This window comes from Cydia pomonella, chromosome 3 (genome assembly GCF_033807575.1).
Source record: "Cydia pomonella isolate Wapato2018A chromosome 3, ilCydPomo1, whole genome shotgun sequence".
NCBI lineage: Eukaryota > Metazoa > Arthropoda > Insecta > Lepidoptera > Tortricidae > Cydia > Cydia pomonella.
In genome coordinates this window covers 27666687-27687815 of record NC_084705.1, presented here as the reverse complement: position 1 = coordinate 27687815, position 21129 = coordinate 27666687, and the positions used below count along the sequence as shown (strand labels likewise).

Genomic DNA, 21129 nt, shown 5'->3' with positions numbered 1-21129 from the left:
AGGATGAGTCAAACGGTAGGTATAATTCCCAGCTGAATACTCAATAAGTTGTTTACAAATGGCGACATCTCGTCATCTCGTCGACATGTGACAATGACGCAATTTCCTCGTAACTCCAATACCTAACCAGTATCGAAAATAACTCCAAGTTAGCAGTTTATTGTTAACCATAAACTATATATGATCTCACTAATACGTTCTAGAGCCATATAAATACGGACACACATCAAATTTTTTCATTCAAGTTCGTTATAAGACAATATGAAGATCGTTATATTGTGTTGTTTAGCCTTCGCATTGGCTAATGCCAATGATATTCGTCTAGGCTACGCTGATAGCCGTTCTACACGAATCTATAATGAAATAAAAGAAGCCAATCCAGCATTATGGACCAGGACTGACCAAATCGTAATCAGCGCAGCGGGAAACAACGTGATCACAGAAATCCTGGTCACTGATCTGAGACCAGACAAGGATGGTGAAGCTAATATCGAGAGCGGCGGGATCGGCGGAAAGACGGTGACCATCGGCCTCTCAAGCCCTTCCGTTTTGAGGGGATACAGGTTCGAGATTGAAGTGTTCGCTGCCGACCCTAACTTAAATGCTGCGTATTACAGCAAAGGCGGCCGTAGTTACGATCCGTATCAAGAGAATGGACAGTTTGCGCGAAAGTATTGATTATTTTATACACAAACTTGTTTTTGTACATTATTAAAATGATTTATTATTTGCAGTGTTTAATATTAAATGCCACAATGTCCTTGTTTTTGTTTACCAAAAACTGACAGAACGCCTTGATGTTTAGTTGTTTTCACTTTGTTTACTTTATGATATGTTTCAAATATTCTTTGTCACAATATTTTTGTTCAATTGTGAGCATAAGTATCTGTTCGAATGATAAGCTGAGAGGAACATGAATTTAAACCAAATTTTAAGATTATTAAATTTTAAAATTGTAAGTAAACCCATAACAGAGATGAACATTTTGTTGTTACGTGCGATTTTTAAATTGGTAATATCCGAAGACGTCATTAATATGTTGACGTTGACGGTACATTTTATAAATCGTGTTACTAGTCAATATACGTTCTTAACCACTTAACGCAAGTCATAGGAATATTTAATTAAATTTGAACTTTAATAGCTATCAATAAAGTTGAATATTATAACTCCCATAAAAGGTTGTATATGCGATAAAGGGATAGCAGGGGGCTTACCGCGAAAACCGAAATTCGCAAATTGCGGGGATCTTTCTCTTTTACTCTTACTAAGACGTAATTAGAGTGACAGAGAAAAATGCCCGCAATTGACGAACTTCGATTTTCCCGGTAGGAGCCCAGGTTATTTATTCTCAGTCACTTTAATCTACGCAGGCTTCTGCTGGAGCTAGGCACGATTAAGTATGGCAGTAAAGTAAAAATTCACAGTAAGTTGGGCTCATGCTATAATTGCTATATGCATGAAAGTATTATAGGTGCTGGAAAAAATAGTAATTGCTCCAAAACACTGGCCTGTTTTCCAAGTGAAGACAATGAAGTAGCATTGTGCTATATGTGGGTACTTTATTTATATTATTTTTATAAAATTGTAGTCTACAAGACCTACCACCTCCATGGTGCATAAGATCCACCTTGAACTAAGATTACACATCTACACACTAATTATAACTCAGAGTCGTAGGCAAATTACATATTGTGTTGTTCAAAACAAAACTAAACAAGAAACTCAATGGCGCTTCAATATTGACAGAAAAATATAAATTAATAAAATAAAATATTTACAAAATGCAGCTGGCGCACATAAGTTAAAAGCAAATCAATATCGTCCGTAGATGGTCACCGTGAAGTTGAACCCGCTGCCACGCTGGGACTTCAACTTGATCTTCACAAACCGCTGTCCGATACCTCCAGCAGAAATCGATGGGTATCCTCCTGTGCCATCATGATCGTTGTCTTTAATGTGGATAGCTCTTATATAAGCGAAGTTATACTTCCCAGGCTCTGGGTATTCAATAATGCTGGTCCTCAGGAAGAAAGGGAAGCCATATTTATATTCGTTGACCTTGTATAAGACCACGTCTCCGTACGTGGTCTGGCCTAAGACCAGGTCGTGGCTCTGGCAGGAGTAGGCCGCGAAAAGGCACAGGAGCGATAAGACGGCTACCGCGCGCATATTGTTCGTTCGTTTTGAGGTGATAATTGATCGCGCTCTTTTTTATATAAGATGGATGGGATTATCCAAGATGCAGATAGCTGTTATCTTAATATTATCTCAAGTTTTGGGTAATGCAATAATTGCTTACCATCATGCGATCCTGACGTCAAATTTGATGATTCATGTGCTACGTGTCTTCAAAGTATTATATAAAATTTTATATTTGGGACTACATCAGAACTTTTGATTGCGAAGCTTTTTTTTTCAGTATAGATACGTTTGCAATAAAACTTCCTACATAAATTGGGTTTTAGCATTAACGAGCAATTGGATTGATATTCATAAATCATTTATTTGCTTTAAAAGGGTACAGTCACAGATGTCCACGTTTGTTTTTGTTTGTTGTTCCACAGTATGTTAAACAAAGAATCACCTTGCTTGTTAAAATATTTTCCCGTAGCGTGCCTTGAGGTATCGACTTAGTCATTCATGTATATTTGCCTTATAAAACAATTCGAAATGTCCTCGAAATTATTTCCCTTGACACAAAAATGGTTTATTTAACGCTCCTCCATGTTTTTTTGTCAAATCTGAGAAGTGTTGCTTTCAGAGTGTTTACAGTTTCGTGTTAGTGGCAATGGCCAAGCTTCTAAGAATGACCATAAACTGTACATAATTTAATTGAATTTAAGTTAAGTAAGTAGGGTAGCCACTTTATTCAAACGTATGACTACGAGTTCTGCGCTGTGAGATGAAGCAGAATCCTACTTGGTTTAACATATTGATTAACGTTAACGTCTTGTATTTTGTTAACGTGTTTTTATCTGCATATACCCTGGAGATTTATAGCAATAATTTATTCAAAGATGAGTAAGTAATGTTTATCTTTTTTATCAAATAGACATTCTGATAAGGATTGTGTCATAGTTCTGTCATGTATGTCAATATTTAATGATTGTTTAATATTGTAAACATTTAATGTAATGATTACGATGTTTTTTTTAATCATAAAAAATGTATTACCTATACTAATTACAATGTTGAGTTACCTAAAACTTAATAACCATGTTTAAATATTTATATTACATAAAATTCTAAAGATGGACGTTGTTCCCGCTTATATTTTTAAGGTATGTATTTGCTTTATTTAATCAACGATGTTATTATAATCTACAATTGTTTTAGTTACTTGTTAATTCGAATACGTGCTTTCCTCTTCATCTTTGTAAATATACTTTTTGTTCTGTTTATTAATAGTAAAATGACACCAATTAAATCGTTTGTAAAATGAAAGAAAACATATGAATAATACAGGTAAGTAAGTACTTACTTTGCATTATTATTTAGGTACATTGTGTCTCACCCAATCCAATTTTATTCTCTACAAAATATTGGTATAAAAAACGGAAGATTGGATTAAAATTTCGTCTAGGATTAGTATGTCTTTTAGCGTTGAGTGCTATTAGACACCGTTTGCTCGAAATATTTGTGGACGACATTATTCAATAAAGTAAAATGATTCACGATTCCCTCTATTTCAATTATGTGTGTATATTAAACACGTAGGAACACGCAATAAGTAACAAAAGGAATCAATATAATTACAACATAATATACAAAACTGCGTTACTTTGCGTTTATTTCATAAATATTTGAGTTTATTCTTCCTTTCCATTTACTTATTGGACCTTTTTTTATCATTACAAGTTATTGGGGTAGGGTACTAGATGTTTTTCTATTTAAAATTATATTCAGAGAAGAATATTTATTTATTATTACATTACGGTATATCTTTGTTTTTCAGTTTCGGAAAATTTATTGTTCATTATTGCATAACACTTTGTAATTCACTATACACTGTATAAGATACGGCTATAAATGTATACGCACACTTCCACTAAAAATGCGAACGAGCGAACGATAAAATGCGTACAATAACTATTCTCTTATTTTCCTGCCTTTTCGGGATATATTCCTGTCAAACCTACGATTTGGTTCTTGGGAAACCGACCGGACGAGACGTCATCATTTACGAATCCCAGGAAGTCAAATATGGCATTAAATACAGCGTCCGAACATCTATTGTTGAATACCCGCCACCAGGAAAGCAGAGCTTTGCCTACATAAGGGCTATTCTTGTGAAAGACAATGACCGTTTTGGGGGAGGCTATCCAAGGATCATTCGAGGTGGCATTGGACAGCAATCCGTTAAAATTGAATTAAGGAGTCAAAGGGGTTATGGATTCAATTTCACGGTGACCATTTATGGACGATATTGAAGACCTTCTTGTGCATAGTGCGCGTTAGTGTGGTGATTATTGAATAAATAGTAAACTTTTAAATATATTGTTTAATTTCAATGACCGCTTCCTAATTCATAACTCATAATCATAACACATTCACCGCTGAGCTACGGTCCTAGCCCTACGTCGTAGCCCATACCATGGATTTCCCGGTATGTAGGAAATGCTTTGTAGAGGCAAAACGACAACGTTTCGTAATTAGCGCTGAAATAAATAAAACATCTGTCATTTTTTTTTAAATACTGACACAATTTGTTCTTGTTAATTTGTAGTTTCACCAAACATATTAGGTCTTAACAGTGTTCACCTCGTGCGATATAGTAAAAAGGTTATTTTATTTAAGTATTTTATTAATTTACAACGTTGCAAGAGCGTAGCGCGTAGCGTTGCACTAGAGTTGCAAACGCTCCTAGGCTGCGGTGGCTGCTTAACATCAGGCGGGCCACACGCTCGTTTACCACTGTGTAATATATGCAAATATTTATTTAATATAGGCACTTACTAATCTTAAATGAAACTAAGCGAAATATGTATTTGTAAACTTCGGTTTGGCCATTAAACGTTTTGTGATAAGTTAATTGAGAAAATATTAGGGGGAAAATGTAATTACTAAAATATCAGTAGGTTACATGGCTTCCACTAGTTAACATTTAACATTTGCTTTAGCGACTGCGTGAACTCAATCAGATTCCCTCTCTATCGCACCAATCCGTCAGTGCGAGCGAGCGATGGACTGCCATCAAGTTTACGCAGTCGCTAACGTAAACGTCAAGTGTTAACTCATGGTACGGCTACTAAAGCTTTTACGCATGTAACAAAAATAGTGGAGATCCGTTTAAGGGCATAATCGGTATCGTGTTCTGATTAGGAAAAAGTAAAAAAAAAAATTTTTTTAATGCAAATAAATTTATCCTTTGTAGGGAGGGATGGCCGACTTGGACAAAATAGAAAAAAAAATGTTGTCGCGTCAGACATTTTTTTCTTCTGAAAGTAATTCTCAATCACTAACTAGACGCAGGAATTAACATTATGACGGTGACTACCTACCTCTACTATTTCAATAGCAATATCATTCTGGAAATGTAGGCCAATAGTTAAAGCCAATAACGACAATATCATTTTTAGTTGCATTTTAATAAATAAAACTAAGACTACCTTATCTGGGCGTAATATAAGGTAAAGAAAAGGTTCATTATAGGTAGTTTATGTAACAGACACCCAAGACGCGAAAGTATGAATAAGCGAGGAAGTACGGATCACAAGATATGACTGTGTGTGTTCGTGACATTACCCGCGTCATATAGCTGATGGATGGACTTGTTGTCTTCAGGGGTCGGCGTTATGCAGCAAAGAGCCATGAACATTTAATTTTTTTTAGTGTTTCATTAATTATGTTGCTTGCACTGTTTTTGAAATTTATCACTACTTATCTTAGATTTATATGACTTTGAAGAAGATTTTAGATACTCACATTACCTATGTATACATAAAATGGTATAAAGAAAGCAATATTAAAGTGTATTTGTATTGTATTGTATTGTAAACTAACATATTTCGATGTTATCCTATAAATGACCTTTAGTCTTGAAAAAGTAGGTACTTACCTACATAAAGAATTAATTTGTTAAAAAACTTAAATATTAAAACGTAACTACATTATAAGACAAAAACAATAAAAACAGGTCTCTGTGCATTCAGTTTTATAAATTATTAAAATATAAGTACAAATATCCATAAAAAGTAACCCGTTATGTTAGTTCATTTCGGAAATTGGTTGTTACATACCTAAAATCATTAATAAAAATCACTTCCGTTATCATAACAGTCCCTTTTCGGAATTATCTGCCACTTTTTTTAGTGTTTTTCGTTTTGGAATTACCTTAATACACCTTACATCATATTTGACTTCGGATTCGTTTGGAAAATACGTATTTGTGTACTCGACAAAAATAAAGATAAATTTAGATAACATTCATGCATGATGCTTCTTTCTTACATAACACCATCCCACTATATAAAAGAATGGCGTCTCATTATCACCTCAAACGAACGAACAAAATGCGCGCGCTAACCGTCTTATTATCGTTTCTGTGCCTTTTCGCGGCCTACTCTTGCCAGAGCCATGACCTGGTCCTGGGGCAGACCACGTACGGAGACGTCGCCTTATACAAGGTCAACGAAGTCAAATATGGCTTCCCTCTCTTCGTGAGGACCAGCATTATTGAATACCCGGAACCAGGGCTTCATAACTTTGCCTACATCAGAGCTATCCATATCAAAGACAACGATCGCGATGGGTCAGGAGGATACCCTACGATTTCTTCTGGAGGCATTGGACAGCGGTTTGTGAAGATCAAGTTGAAGTCCCAGAGAGGCGGCGGCTTGAACTTTACGGTGACCATCTACGGACGATATTGATTCTTTATTGCCTTTTAACTTATGTGCGCCTGGTGCATTTTGCAAATATTATATTTATTGCTTGTCTGTATTAAAGTGCCATTGAATTATTTATCTCGTTTGTTTTTATATCTACTTTGTTTTATTGTAATTACACCCTCCAATGTTAAAACACATCGTGATTCGTTGAAAGTCAATTTTCTACAAGAGACCATTTTATTGCCAATAATGATACGCCTCTTACGGGTAGGTATTTAAAATCCCTTTTAAAATTGATTTTAATGTTGTGAGAAGTAATTTAAAAAAATGTTTGTTACTACTGCCTTATTCATTATACACAATTATTCCGGGAACCTGTCTAAGTTAACAGTTTATTTATCTAATCTATTTATTTTAAATAGGGCGAATTCTGACATTGGGAGGTCGATTCTAATTCAACAATTTAGTAAATATAGTTTTAAACTGGTTTTGATACTTGACTTTGACTTTCCCTTCATGTCGCATGCAGTAATCAGCATGAGCGATCATCAAGGTCATATCAAAATAAAATCAAAACCGTAACGTAAATCTGAACCGGCCTCCGGTTTTCTTCCCTTGAATCTTATTTTACTGTGTGACTCTGACTAGTAGTGACTAGTAGACTTTTCTATAAAAATAGGGGTGACTGTACTTGAAAGGGTCAGTAATTACGTAGTTTTAGTTTACCCCATGCTTTGATCTATCTTTTAGTGTTTAATTTTTTTTACTTAAATATAAAGGATGTAACAGTAGGTTTGTATAATACAATGCCATTGTTTATATAAGAAGTGAACGAGCTCAATTCAAAACATTTACCCCCTTATTCATAAACCCCTACTAAAGTTAACAAGCCGCTAATAATCGTTTGTCCCTTTCCGACGTATTGGTATGATGGAAAGGGACAAACGATTATTAGCCGCTTGTTAACTTAAGTAGACGTTTATGAATAAGGGGGTTAGAGTTTACTCCTATGTAGGTAAATTCTAACCCCCTTATTCATAAATTTATACCTGATATTGCAGTCCGTGAATTATTTCTTTGGAATTAAATAAAATGTTATATTTTTTAATTATTTAACTTTCAATTAGCAGTTTGGTACCCACCTATGTAAATAATATTCCAAACACTGTTGTTTTAGGTATTTATCTACAAAGTATTGCATACCTAACTAATTAACCTATGAATGACATCTAAGCCCCAGGCATGTTTAGTAAATGCTTTCAAGAAAAATGGATCGCGAGATATTAACATTTTTACTGAAATATTCCATTTATTTAGTACCAATGATTTTTCTTCACCTTTGTCGTCCCTCTGTGATGGGAAGCCTTAATTGAATATGATTATGTATAAATGCTTTTATAATGTTTCATTGATTATTCTCCTTTAAATTACTAAATATGTTCCAAAATATATTAAGAAAAACATCTATTTAAATATGATTTAATTTAGACTTAAGGGGCCCACTGATTAACAGTCTGCTGGACGGTATCGGCCTGTCAATTAGAACAAAATTTGACAGTTTCGAACAACTTTAAACTGAAATGGGATTTAAAGTCTGTCAGGCCAAATAACAAAAGTAAGTGCACGCGATTAAATAACTAGCAATCTTTTATATATTTAGGATTTTACGTGAAATATGACAAACCAACAGAAATGCTGGTTATATCTATACTTAGTACTGCAAGTCTTTGTACAGCCATACTGGTAGGTAAGCCATACAATACTCTGAATACCTATTATAACAATGTCACGAACTAATTCTTCTTATATTTGCATATAGAACATGATTGAATGGAAACTCATACGCATAAGAGAACATTATTAAAACGAGTAAGTAACAAGATTATCGACACTAACAGGCCAATTCGAACATTCAAATATCGGTTCGATGTCAGTGGACGTTCAAATTGGCAAAGAAGAAGAATTCCAAACTCGTTTAGGTTTTCGAGTTCATGGCATGAACTTGGCTAAACAGCCAACATGAAAATTATTGATAGAATTGACTTCCTAGCATCTGTCGTTATGGTACATTTTTTCTTTTCGTTTGTCAATGTCATCTTGGTTAGGCCCCAGATATTAATAAGATGCCTATTATGCTCGACTCTCCAACTTCAATGTTGTGAACCTTCTAGTATGATACTCAACCTGCGGCCCGTCTGGGTTTTTTTGTTGGCCCGTCAGGTGATCCTGGTATGACATAGATACTGGTATCTTAGGTACTTTGGTTAGGTACGTACGCAAATTCATCTTGCGGCCCTGAGCTATAAGGCAAAACTGTTTGCGGCCCTCATAAAAAAAGATTGAGTATTGCTGTTCTAGTGCATATGTAAGTACAATGCGTATGTACACAGTAAGCTACAGTACGGTGCCTGTATCTGAGGTTATTACTCTCATGGTAGAAAAAGATACAGAGAATATTTCAAAGGTATTTGTACACCCAAAAAAATGGTTATTATCCTGATTGAAAGTCTCGGGCACGGGGGCTCCAAACGTTAACCATCAAATTATTACAAGTTTTTAGGTTCATATAGAATCCAAGTAAAACCCCTAGAAAGTAAACAGGGACTTCCCGTCATCTTATTTACATTGCGAAACTGTCCGCCAGCCTTATCGTGGAAGAGCACACTTTATGACGAGGCAAACAAATCAGTCAACCACAAGTGTAGTCATCTATTTACTTTTGGATAAAAATATGTACGTACAAAATTATAGAATTAATTACGAAATAAGCGAGGAGCGCCGGGGAGATCGACTGCATTTTTTATGGGAACTGCACGCCCACTGCATGCCAACTGCAACGTCGGCGTGCAATTCCCATACAAGTTGCAGTTGGGTTGCTGTCCGTGTATACCGGCCCAATAACAGTTGGATTGGACAGATTGGGTAGCATACGAACTGTCACTTTAGTTCTTATGGCTAAACATAAACATACCAACAATCGGGGAATTCGACAATGTCATTGTAGCTCAAGAAAATTAATAAAATCAGGATTTTTTTTTTGTGTAGTTTTGAAAATTGGCATAGTTATACCTTGTGGTCTCCATAAATATACTAAAAGTCCTTGAGGGTGATAAACAATAAAATCGACAGTTAGTCTTCCCCATTTTGACCTCAAATAAGTCACGACCAGTAGACTTTTAACTTTCTTTTTCCTTTTTTCCAGCAACATGGGCCTCCTCGAATTCGAGAAATGGTCGAACCAGGACCTGTTTTCCGAGAAGTCCCGCCTGTGCGGCAAGCTCCGTGGCCTGACACCAGGTCAACGGCGCGTATGCCGACGACACCGGGACCATATGACCGTGGTTGGAGATGGTGTCAGACAGGGCATCAGGGAGTGCCAGTACCAGTTCCAGCAGAGGAGATGGAACTGCACTATCATGAAGGATGAGACGGTGTTCGGACCTCTCACTGTCATAGGTAAGTAGATTCACCACCACATGACACTGAGGCAGCCATGTCGACGACACCGAGACCATATGATCGTGGTTGGAGATAGCGTGAAGCAGGGCATCAGGGAGTGCCAGTATCAGTTCCAGCAGAGGAGGTTATGTCTACCAGTAAAGTATAGCCGTCTGTAAAATACGTAGGTAATATATAACCATATTTGATAATTACTATTTTTAACAAGACACTTTCCATATAGAAATCCCAACAACTGTAGGTAAACAAGTTCGGCAGGTTCTGGGCCATCGTGCGTAGACATCGGCGACATTATTGTGTTTTTACGTTTTGGCTGAATATATATAGGTTTTTACCCCCAATTAAAGCATTGTCTACTTTTATTTGGGACGATATCTACACAGCCCCATAAATCACATCTAATCAACGTCATAAAACTCCGAGACTAACAACAGCTCGGCTTTATTTCTCCATTTCTAGTAGTAAAACAGCGGGATAGTGGCGTCACACCACATACTCCACAGACACCGCATCATGGAACGATTAGCATGGACAAAAAGCATGAGGCCACAACATAAGTTCAGTTTTACTTGTGAAATGCTGCGGTTCGGGCAGCACAATCTCTATTAAGTACTCTTCCATATTAGTGCGACAGTGACAGTTGCGTTTGTTTTTATGAAAATATTTTTAATTTACGGCCTAATTGTGGATATCTGAAATAAGCGAACGTGCTCGCGTACAAAATTTGTGCGGAAGCGTTTGTATAGTGACCTAAGTTGAGGTTAAAGTTGATTTTCGGGCAACAAAGCAAGAACAGTGATTATTTATCCATTATGCCTGTAAGAGCATGTTCGATCGTCCATATTTCGCGCGTATGTGCTTCGTCTAAAAGTGTAGGTGGTCTGTGTATCACAGTAAATCAGTTAGTGTCCGCGCCCGACAAGATTTAGAGCTCTGTGGAGTTTCCAGCAAGTAGCGACTCAGCGCGGATTCCTGGATCGCGCGAGTTTGAAATTGATAAACGCCTCTGCATTTCGAAAATGGAAATGAGAAATGAGAATGCTTCCAGAACTGACAACCATAGAACAGGTTTTGGTCCAAAAGTGTTACGTAAAACATACTTAAGTATTATAATCTCGTCCAGAGGGACTACGTGAACACCGATCTTCGCAAATTGCGGGCATCTTTCTCTGTCACTATAATTATGCCTTAATTGGCGTAAAAGAGAAAGATTCCTGCAGTTGTCACACATTACGATTACGGTATCTGCGGATTTTATAGATGCTTTCTTCTTAAATTTATAGAAAAGTCTCAAGCTTTTTTACAATAAAATTTGAAAATAGTAAATTAAAAGAATACTCTGACTTGTCGAAACTATACTATAAGGAATCCGCTTTGCCATGAAATCTTAAAAATATCCTGATGGGTGTTAAAATTAGCTACTTACGTAAATTGTGATTAGGCCAAGAAACACTTGCTCAAGCGGTCTGAAGAAATCTTCATGTAGTTGTATTGTAGGGTTTGAATATTTAAAACTGAGAACTTAGGTTCATTTCTCACTCTTTTTACAAGCTTATATTTAGCTAACAATTAATCTTAGTTAAATTTAACGGACAGAATAACGTCAGAGACAAAAACCACATTACAAGCTAGCATACACTGGGTCCAAGATAGAGCGGCTTGGAAAACAGTGGTGAAGAGTGTCTACAGTCGTCAAGTCCCTCAGCCAAGCGGATACTCGTACGACAAGGAAGAAGAGAGATATTTAACTTGCCTTGTTAGTTAGTGTGGCTTAAATCTTGGAAGCTAAATTTGACCCACTTTCCAATTTCCGATACAGCTGAAATGTTGCATACATATGTAAATTGGATGACAGTGCAATATTATGATAACATGGAGCTGATCTGATGATGGAGACAGGAGGTGGCCATCATAACTCTGTGATAAACCAACACAAACTAATTTTGTTTTGTTTTTTTTTCCTTTTTTGCACATAAGAAAACACACTGTACAAAAGGCGAACTTAATGCCATAAGGCATTCTCTACCAGTCGACCTTTGGGCAAAGCAGATAAGTTGTAGGCGGTGCAAAAACATGAGCTATATGATACAATTAGGTACCTGTAGGAACACAATACAATCATAAGAAATACATAGACATAAACATACATATAGGTATATAAATATCCCTAATTTGGACAGAGAGACTATTCCAAAGGCAAGCTGCCTGAATAGAGAAAGAATCGGACATGTAACTAGTTCGGTGAGATGAAATAGACAGAGATGGATTGCCAGAAGAGCGAAGCTGACGGACACGAGAGACACCATAGTAGTGCAAGAAAGATTTTACATATTCGGGGGGCTGAGGGTCGTTAAGAACAGAAAAGAGGGTGCAGAGCATGCGAATGTTGCGCCTAATACGAACAGAAAACCAGCCAACTTTTGAGCGGAATGAGGAGACATGATCGTATTTTCGGAGACAGAACAAAACTGATACAATTATTCATTAAACGATCTAATTTGTCCAAGAACTCCTCATTTAAGTGCGGATAACACACATCACCATAGTCAATTATTGGTAGGAAAGTTTGTACTAATAATATTTTGGTTTTAATAGGTAAAAAGTGTTTAGGTCTGTGGAGAGCATGAAGAGAACCAGTAACTTTGCGGCTTATTTCAGCTTCCTGTGTCCTAACTTCCTAAGTCTTTTACACTGCTGTAGGAGATAAGCAGGCCATTAAAGTATACAGGAGGTATAAATTCAACTTTAAGGAGCTATCGAGTTTGTTTTGCGGTTAGAATTGTATAGTCTGTTCGGAAAGAGAAGAGTCGTGGAATGTATTGGGCCCCATACATTCCACGACTCTTCTCTTTCCCCACAGAGATCGACGAGTATATTAATTTCCTGTGAAAATAAAACTACAGTCAGACCTAAAAACTTGTACCAAAAATAAAATTAAATTGGTGTTTGACGATCCTTTTGTGAAATTCTTATTATTAAGTTTATATATTATAATTAAATGTTTTTTTTTTTGAGAACATTAATAACTGCATCAATAAATTGCTCTGATATTTAGATTAAGATGATATTTGTAAAATTTGACGATTTAAAAGTGCTTGTTGCTAGGCCTATTTGAATAAAGAATATATTGACTTGACTTGACTTGAAAATTTTTGCTAAACACTTATATTTTATTCGGTATCTATTTGACTTCTTTATATTTCGATTTTCACAATATTCAGTTATGCTAAAGCCCTGTCCAATATAAGCGAAGCATAGATTCTCAAAGAAAATATAGAAAAGCAAAAGTAGACCCTTTTTCCGGCTGATCTATCAGTAAGACTTTATGATATTTTTATTGGCGCTGTCAGCGGAATGTATGGTAATTTCTGTATTTTTATCTCGGCTAGTATTGTTCTATGATAGAGATTTTGCGAAAATGTCGTACATGTATGTGCATATAATTTACTACAACAAGCGACATGTTTATTATGAATGTTTGGGTAGGTACGTAAATAGGTATTTACATAGGTAGCAATCTTGTATAATTTACTTACTGTGTAAAATGTACTTGTAAAGTATAATTATTTAAGTCTCAGGCAACAGTGTCATGCACGCCAAGTTCAATAAACCGAAGACCTAAATATATTAAGGGATTCCTTATAACAAATGGGATATGCCATAAACCATTACTGTAGGTAAATAATAATAAAAATATTCTATAAATAAATAAAATGCTCTACGTTATTTTCCTTACATCCTTGTTTGTAATGTAACATGGCCTTGTAAAGGTTACAGCCGTACCGATAGCTACTAGGGAACCATAAATGATGTTACAAGTTACATCTTATCAACGGCGCCGCGGCTGACGACGTTTAGGCGGTCTTCTCATTGGATGCGGATCCACACGCCGCTCCGGTGTGCAAGCAGGATATTGCTATATCAGTATACTGAGTATATACATGCGTAGCGCTGACGCGCTCACACCGGTAAAGCGAAAGAATCCCCATCAGTATGATTCCCGTGGTGGCACTCTATCATGGCGGCTGGCCTGTCGCTTTCTTTGTCGCAGATGTGTCGTGACAGTCGAGAAACAGTTTAAGTACTTGCTAGACTTCACATTCATTGTACCTCTCGCGTCGAATGATGGTCTAAGGACCATGACTACTAATTTTTATAATGCCTAATGTCACGTAAAAAATTTGTAAGTTTAGCAAATTAATTTATTTTGAAATGTAACATTCAAGGAATAAAAATACGGTAAATACATATTTTATCAGCTATGAAGAAACTGTCATAGGGACCATCATTTGATGCGAGAGGTAATATAACAGTCGTTTTATCACAGTATCTAGAGAAACTAGTCCCACTGTCAAGGGCCCGAATGTTACTATTAGCTTACTAGGATTCCACGGCTGAATTGATATATTCTTATACTGAACAGTTACCTACATTCAAAGCTTAGTAAAGGGGCCCACTGATTACCAGTTCGCCGGATGATATCGGCCTATCAGTTATTTGCGATTGTCAGCTTCTGCGAATAACTGACAGGCCGATATCGTCCGGCGAACTGGTAATCAGTGGGCTCCTTAAGATTCTTGAATAAGGTAAGGGGAACTTGGTTTCATGTGTAGAATCATTTATCGATTCGTCATTTAGTTTCAAACGTTCGAGGATGTTTTTTTTTCATCAAAAGCGTTCACGACCGCTAGTATGTCGCCGTGTCGCCGCACATTACCTGAAGATTCGTGTCGTTTTGCTGGCGTATCGCTTTCTGCGGGCTTGTCTTGACGGACGACTCGCGAATTGCGTGTGCAGTCGCACCGCGAGAACGACTTCGCTGTTTTCTCATTAACAATCATGTCATTTGTCTACAGCATCTCGAGAGACAGCCTTCACGCACGCTATCATGGCTGCTGGCGTGTCGCTGTCAGTGTCGCGGGCTTGTCGCGACGGACGACTGGCCAGTTGCGGGTGCAGTCGGGCTGCGAGGCCGAGGTCGCTGCATTCAGACTGGGTGTGGTGTGGGTGTGGCGACAACTTGGATTATGGGTACAAGTGAGTAATACTTTTCCGACATTTATTTAAGTCATCACACAGTTGGTACTGTCATTATTATATACATCTGCTCAAATTTTATTTACGTCTAATGTGGAGAAGACCGGCACATAAAATGTTTTATCCTGAACATCTCAATATCCCATAACTTTCAAAGAAGAATAAGACAAAAATGCACCATCTTGCTATCAGATAAGTTTGATAACACCTTGTCAGATGATCAGAACTGTCCAATTCATTGAAAACCATACCATATTCAATGTAGCGATTAGATCGTTCGCTGTTTACACAAGCGTGACAAAACCTATAACCGGCGACAACACACGATGCGATGTCTATTGAAAATCTCATATAAAATAACGGCTACAGTTATCTTGTCGCTCAATATTCTCAAGTAGACAGCTAGACACAATATTACATTCAGAACCTTGCTCAAACTAGGTATTCCAGTTTCAATATAAAGGATAACTTCTACGATATAACCTCGTATACCTATGCGCGCCGGGTACCTACTACTATGTTCAACTACAAACATACAAGAGTTTCTCTTGAATAGTTTATTCTAGAATTCTATAATTCGACCTCTTTCGTTCCCTGGTGTCCTGGCGGGAGATTATTATTTTATTTAAATACCTTTGCTCCCGTGAGCCGAGTTTTTCTGTGCGCTCCTCGATTTTATGGAAGCCTAGTATTTTTCCCCCACTATGTCGAAAAATTTCCCCGCAGAATTGAACATTCTCCCTACTTCCAAAATTAAATAATAAATAATGGTACTGCTGTAGGAATGGACTCATTTTGTTTATTTTTTTCACAGACTAACTCGAGTAGATGTCAATTCTTCCTATTTCCTACGTGTCTTTACACATTTTCCATTCCTTCAGTACACGGTCATGAAATTGCTTGAAATTGAAAGCCAATTGATAAATCTTCATTGTTTACACCTGCCTGAAAATACTACGGCACACAATCACAGGCACAATCTCTCCCGCGTGACAACTTGTCAGTCAGTGTGCACACCTGAAATCCACTGAAACTTTCAGGTAAGCTCACCTGTTTCACCTCGCACCTGGATACCAGGAAAACAAAAACCAAGTGTAGTAAATATTACCTGTCGCTCGCGAACACACCATCAAACTGAGCAAGAAAAGTAGACATGTGTGTGTGTGTCATTTTAGGAACTTTGATAGGAAACGGTAGCGCCCGACGCACACAGGAAAGGAAAACATTTTCCCCTTTAAAAATGGGGAGCGAGAGCGGGAAAGCGGTATCGGCCTCAAAATATGGCGTCCTGATTGGGCTGTATGGTTTGCGTAAAACGAGCATTGGGCACATTCAACAAGGTGAGCTTCGTTTGTGTGAGTGCACCTGAAATTTCCGTATACACGTGAAAAGGTAAAATTTTCTCCTTTAATGTCCTTATCCCCTAGTACTCAGGTGGAAGGTAAGACAGGTGAAAAATTTTACCTTCACTCTTCAGGTGTTTTCCTTACCTGAAAAATCCTTCCAGATTGAATTAATTGCCTTCACTTTAGAATAACATTAAGTAATGAATATTAATGAAAAGTATTTTTACTATCATTAAAATGTATTACTAAAAAATAAGGGTTTTTAGATTTTATAAATGGTTTCATGATAATGTTCTACCTAATTAGCCACGTAATTATTATAAGTTACCTATTGCTAATTATTATTCTGAAAATCAAAGTATCTCCTAAAAATATTTCAGAATAGTTGAAAGCCTAACAAAGAGAAGACCTCAAGACTACTTATACTTAAAATATAACTTAAAATAATCTAAAACAACAAAACTCCTTCAGCGGTTGTCGGAGAGCTGTCAAAACAATCAAATAGTCGTTAATCAACTGTCAAAAGCGCCTCACGGGTGTCAAACCATGGCTGCAGACAGGTCGGGTACCAGGGCGCTAAGGGAAGTAGGGGGTGTTGGGCTCAACGGCAGCGGGTGATGCGGCTCACGAAATGTGGAGATGGAAACTGTAGCCTCTTGAGACCCAGTTTTTTTTTTTTTTTTCGAAATATTTTTACTCTATAAAATTCAAAATAGATTGTAGAATATGTATACACAATTGTACGCAGGGACTTATGAGGGTAGGGCAGAAGGAAATCGTCGAGTTAGGGTATATCAGCCTAAATAAGTATCTTTATCTACACACATATCATAAACCTTCTATGATGCCTTAAAAATCCGTAAATAATGACCAACATTAAGATAAACTGTTTTGTTACAATAAATTTCTTATCTGTGAAAATGTACTAAAATTTCTTCAATACTACATCAAAATCGATTTGGTTATGACACGTAGTGATTATATGCTCTTTGGTTATGACATTCAAATTTCGAACATCTCTATAAAAAAGCAATTCGATTCGACCTCTATTCTAATATCAGTCAAGATGCCTTTTTGTTCGACATGAAATGTAGCATACAATTTTGACAAATATCGTATGTTAGTTTATATCGAACGATATAGTCGATAGATTTGTAGCTGGCCCCCAACCATACCGAAATAGGCCCTCTAGTTCGTCTATGAAATGAATTAAAAAAAAAACTACGAATGCGTGACATGCGTGAAAACAGTTTTCATTTACCGCCATTTCACATACAGTTTATCTTTAAATTAGTTTTAAATATAAAATAAGTTTGTTTTGTTGTTTTTAAGTAACTATAGCAAAAGTTTCGTTTAAAATGAGCGATAAAAATATTACGGCGACGCGGCCACATGTTCCGCCAAAAGAGCAATGATGCCCCAATGTTGGCTGTAATTTGGGTTAGTGAATATTATAATAGAAAGCTTATAATATGTGTGACTACTACCTCTACTAACTCTACATAATTACCTAGGCATTAAAACATTCGTGTGGTCCTATTAAAAACTCACTTCGTTCGTTTCTTAAACCCACACTTGTGCTTTAATGCCTTTCATTATGTAGCATCACATAAACTACTATTTCACCACACTAGCCGTATATGGATTGCTTTATCCAGATTAATAACCGTCATTTATTAACACCGCAGGATAAAAAGTGACGGACAACATTTTATCACGCAAAACGGCCGTATTACACGAACAGCTTGTAGTTCGGGCGGAGACCGTATGATCTACTACGTCATCTGATACAAGGATCAGCCCCGTGGCAACAATTAATAAAAGTGATGCTAAGTTTGGAAAAAATAGTACAAAAAAAATAGAATTGGCTGAAAGCACGAAAATGTACCACTTCCGGTTACAAAAGACTGGCGGCAACAGATAGGAATTTATAAGTTTGCTTCAGAAACCACTCGTCTGCCAGGTCCTATATGGCCGGAAGTGCGTCTGCCGGGCACTTTAAAGGTACATTTGGGAGTTGGCAGACAAGTATTTTTTGAACCTACATTTGCCACAAGTCTCATCCTTGTATTAGATGACGTAAATTTCAAATTTGTTTCGTACCTTTAAGAGCCCGGCGCTAGCCCAAGCTGAAAAAATCCTTGGGGGGCTAGCAAAATGACAATCGCTCATCGAAAAGAAAAAATCTATCGAAGTGACAGAGATGACGAAAAGTCACATAACTATTTCCATGCATTTATAAGTTTCGATTCGCATTTTCTGTCAACGATTTTCATCTTGGGTAGGCTCCCTGATAGTAGCTCTACTTTTAGAATTTGACAAAAGCGGTGAATCTCGAACCAGTAAATAGACAATACTATTATTTTCTTTTCTAAGTAGCGCGTAGGTATATACAATTGTTAACCCCCGACGTCGCAAAAAGAGTCCCGTCTGTCTCTTTGTCTATGGCATCGTAGCGATCCAACGGATGTACTCATTTCGATGTGGTTTTTTTACGTGATAGTGAGTTTAGTTGCGGTGGTTTTTAGCTATATATATAAATAAATAAAATAAATATTATAGGGACATTCTTACACAGATTGACTAAGTCCCACGGTATGTCATTCTAGAAGGCTTGTGTTTTACCCTCAACACAAGCCTTCTTGGCTTACTTAGACAACGATATATATAATATACAAATACTTAAATACATATAACACATCCATGACTCAGGACTCATCTGTGCTCATCACACAAATAAATTCCGTTACCGGGATTCGAACCCAGGACCATCGGCTTCACAGGCAGGGTCACTACCCACTAGGCCAGACCGGTCGTCGAGCTATGTTTGATAGAAATCGGTCTGGTAGTTAGAAGAGTATCTGCTCTTTTCTTTATATTTTTGTGATATAGCGTAGGGTTTTTTTTAATTTTTAAACTAATAGTATTATTATATGCGATTATTATTACATTAATTTTAAATGAATTATACCTACTACCTACCTATCTTCTTCTACCCACTGATGCTCGAGAGCCAATTGAACTTTTGATACCAAAAGAAACTAACCGTCTAATTTAATCAGCTTACGTGGGCCTACGTTATGTACGACCGAGTAATACTGAAACTACGTGGAAACCGTAAGCCACCGCCTTTTCGTTCTGGTGCCCCGGTCCGTTTTCACGCACTGAAAGGGTTAGACCGACGTTAAACGCCTGAAAACGTGGTTTTCATTTAAAGCATTAGTACAATAACTGTCTCATTTCTTTAGTTATACCAAAAGTAGCACTGAAACAGATTTTTATGTCTGATTATTTGATTAATTACATTTTAATTTAATTATTCATATTTTATAAATTATATTTTCGTATAACGGGTTTTTTATTAATTTGTGTGTCAATAATAATAAAATATGTTGAACTGATTAAAACCGGAAAGGAAAATTGATCCATAATATCCATACGTATAACCACTGTTTCTACCATGAATCACTTCTTCGAGATAGCTTTCCTTGATTTTTCTTTCGATACTTTCTTTCAAGTTAGATTTTCGCATGACCAGGGAATGATAAACTTATCCTAGTTCACGTTTTCTTCTGTGTGCAAATAAAGGAAAACAATGAAAAAGTATTTTTATTAATTTTCTTTACGGCGTTTTCACAAAAACAAGGGATTTTCTGCATATTTTGAGGCAACGTTACCAGGACATCAAAATACTAAAAGAGAGCTACAGCACAAGTATCGCGGAGGATTTTTATCTGTGTCGTTATGGCAACGTGGCTTTTTTCAACGACACGTCATCGCTTCGAGGCTGTCGAACTAGGAGATCAAAAATCTTAGGGAGGTGTGATATTGTCTCGTCTCAACGTTGCTAAGCGACCGACACGAAAACATCCCCCAGAAAATCTTAATTTAAAATTTAAATTATAGTAGAGAGGGCGTAGGACAAGCAGCATGAGCCACGAAGAAACTCCACGCCTCAAGGTGGAGCTTTGTAAAAATCCAAACCTTGAATACTAGGGTCTAATAAACGCGAAGAGCTCTATGGCACGGATAACAAAAAACATAAAAAAACGATTATGTATTAGTGTGTAATCGCTACACGGAAAATGGGCGGAGCTTTTAGTACACATCGGCACTGGTGAACTATTATTTAAGTTATTTTTTTTTGCGTGGCAGGTTTTAAAAAAGCTCTCTGATTTGTCTCTTTGAATTTTCTCCACTGGGATACCATGATTGCGAGCAGTTCGGGAATGATCGGCATGCGGTCGAGAATGCGAGCCGAGAATCCGGCAAAGGGAAAATGTGCCTTTTCTCAATAGCGTGGACTTCATAGAGAAGATTTTCCCGCAGTCGAGTATTTTTCACACCAGGGCCGCATGGGTGCGCGGAGATTGGCCGAATTCCTCGCGTTTTGTGGAATGTTCCGTACAATCGGGGCCGGTGCACCTCTGAATTCGGCTTTATTGTAATGGAAT

General features: G+C 37.0%; 3 protein-coding genes across 4 annotated transcripts in view; 2 read left to right on the top strand and 1 right to left on the bottom strand.

Moving 5' to 3' along the window:
• Positions 1 to 21129, top strand: part of LOC133516462 (protein Wnt-5b-like) — a 106986-nt gene that overhangs the window by 45397 nt on the left and 40460 nt on the right. For both annotated transcript variants that reach the window (XM_061849422.1, XM_061849421.1), the window contains 2 exons: positions 10036 to 10289; positions 15149 to 15329. In XM_061849422.1, coding sequence (XP_061705406.1) covers positions 10036 to 10289; positions 15149 to 15329 — 435 coding nt within the window. The remainder of the gene's footprint in view (positions 1 to 10035; positions 10290 to 15148; positions 15330 to 21129) is intronic.
• LOC133516459 (probable salivary secreted peptide) lies at positions 1432 to 2991 on the bottom strand. The gene has a single exon (XM_061849417.1). It carries the CDS (start codon positions 2170 to 2172, stop codon positions 1816 to 1818), a length of 357 nt encoding a protein of 118 aa, XP_061705401.1. The 5' UTR covers positions 2173 to 2991; the 3' UTR covers positions 1432 to 1815.
• LOC133516458 (probable salivary secreted peptide) lies at positions 6465 to 6966 on the top strand. The gene has a single exon (XM_061849416.1). The coding sequence runs from the start codon at positions 6480 to 6482 to the stop codon at positions 6873 to 6875; it is 396 nt and encodes a 131-aa protein (XP_061705400.1). The 5' UTR covers positions 6465 to 6479; the 3' UTR covers positions 6876 to 6966.

Excerpts from the sequence above, each read along its gene's own strand:
- LOC133516459 (XM_061849417.1), bottom strand. The coding sequence starts at position 2,172 with ATGCGCGCGGTAGCCGTCTTATCGCTCCTGTGCCTTTTCGCGGCCTAC.
- LOC133516458 (XM_061849416.1), top strand. The coding sequence starts at position 6,480 with ATGGCGTCTCATTATCACCTCAAACGAACGAACAAAATGCGCGCGCTA.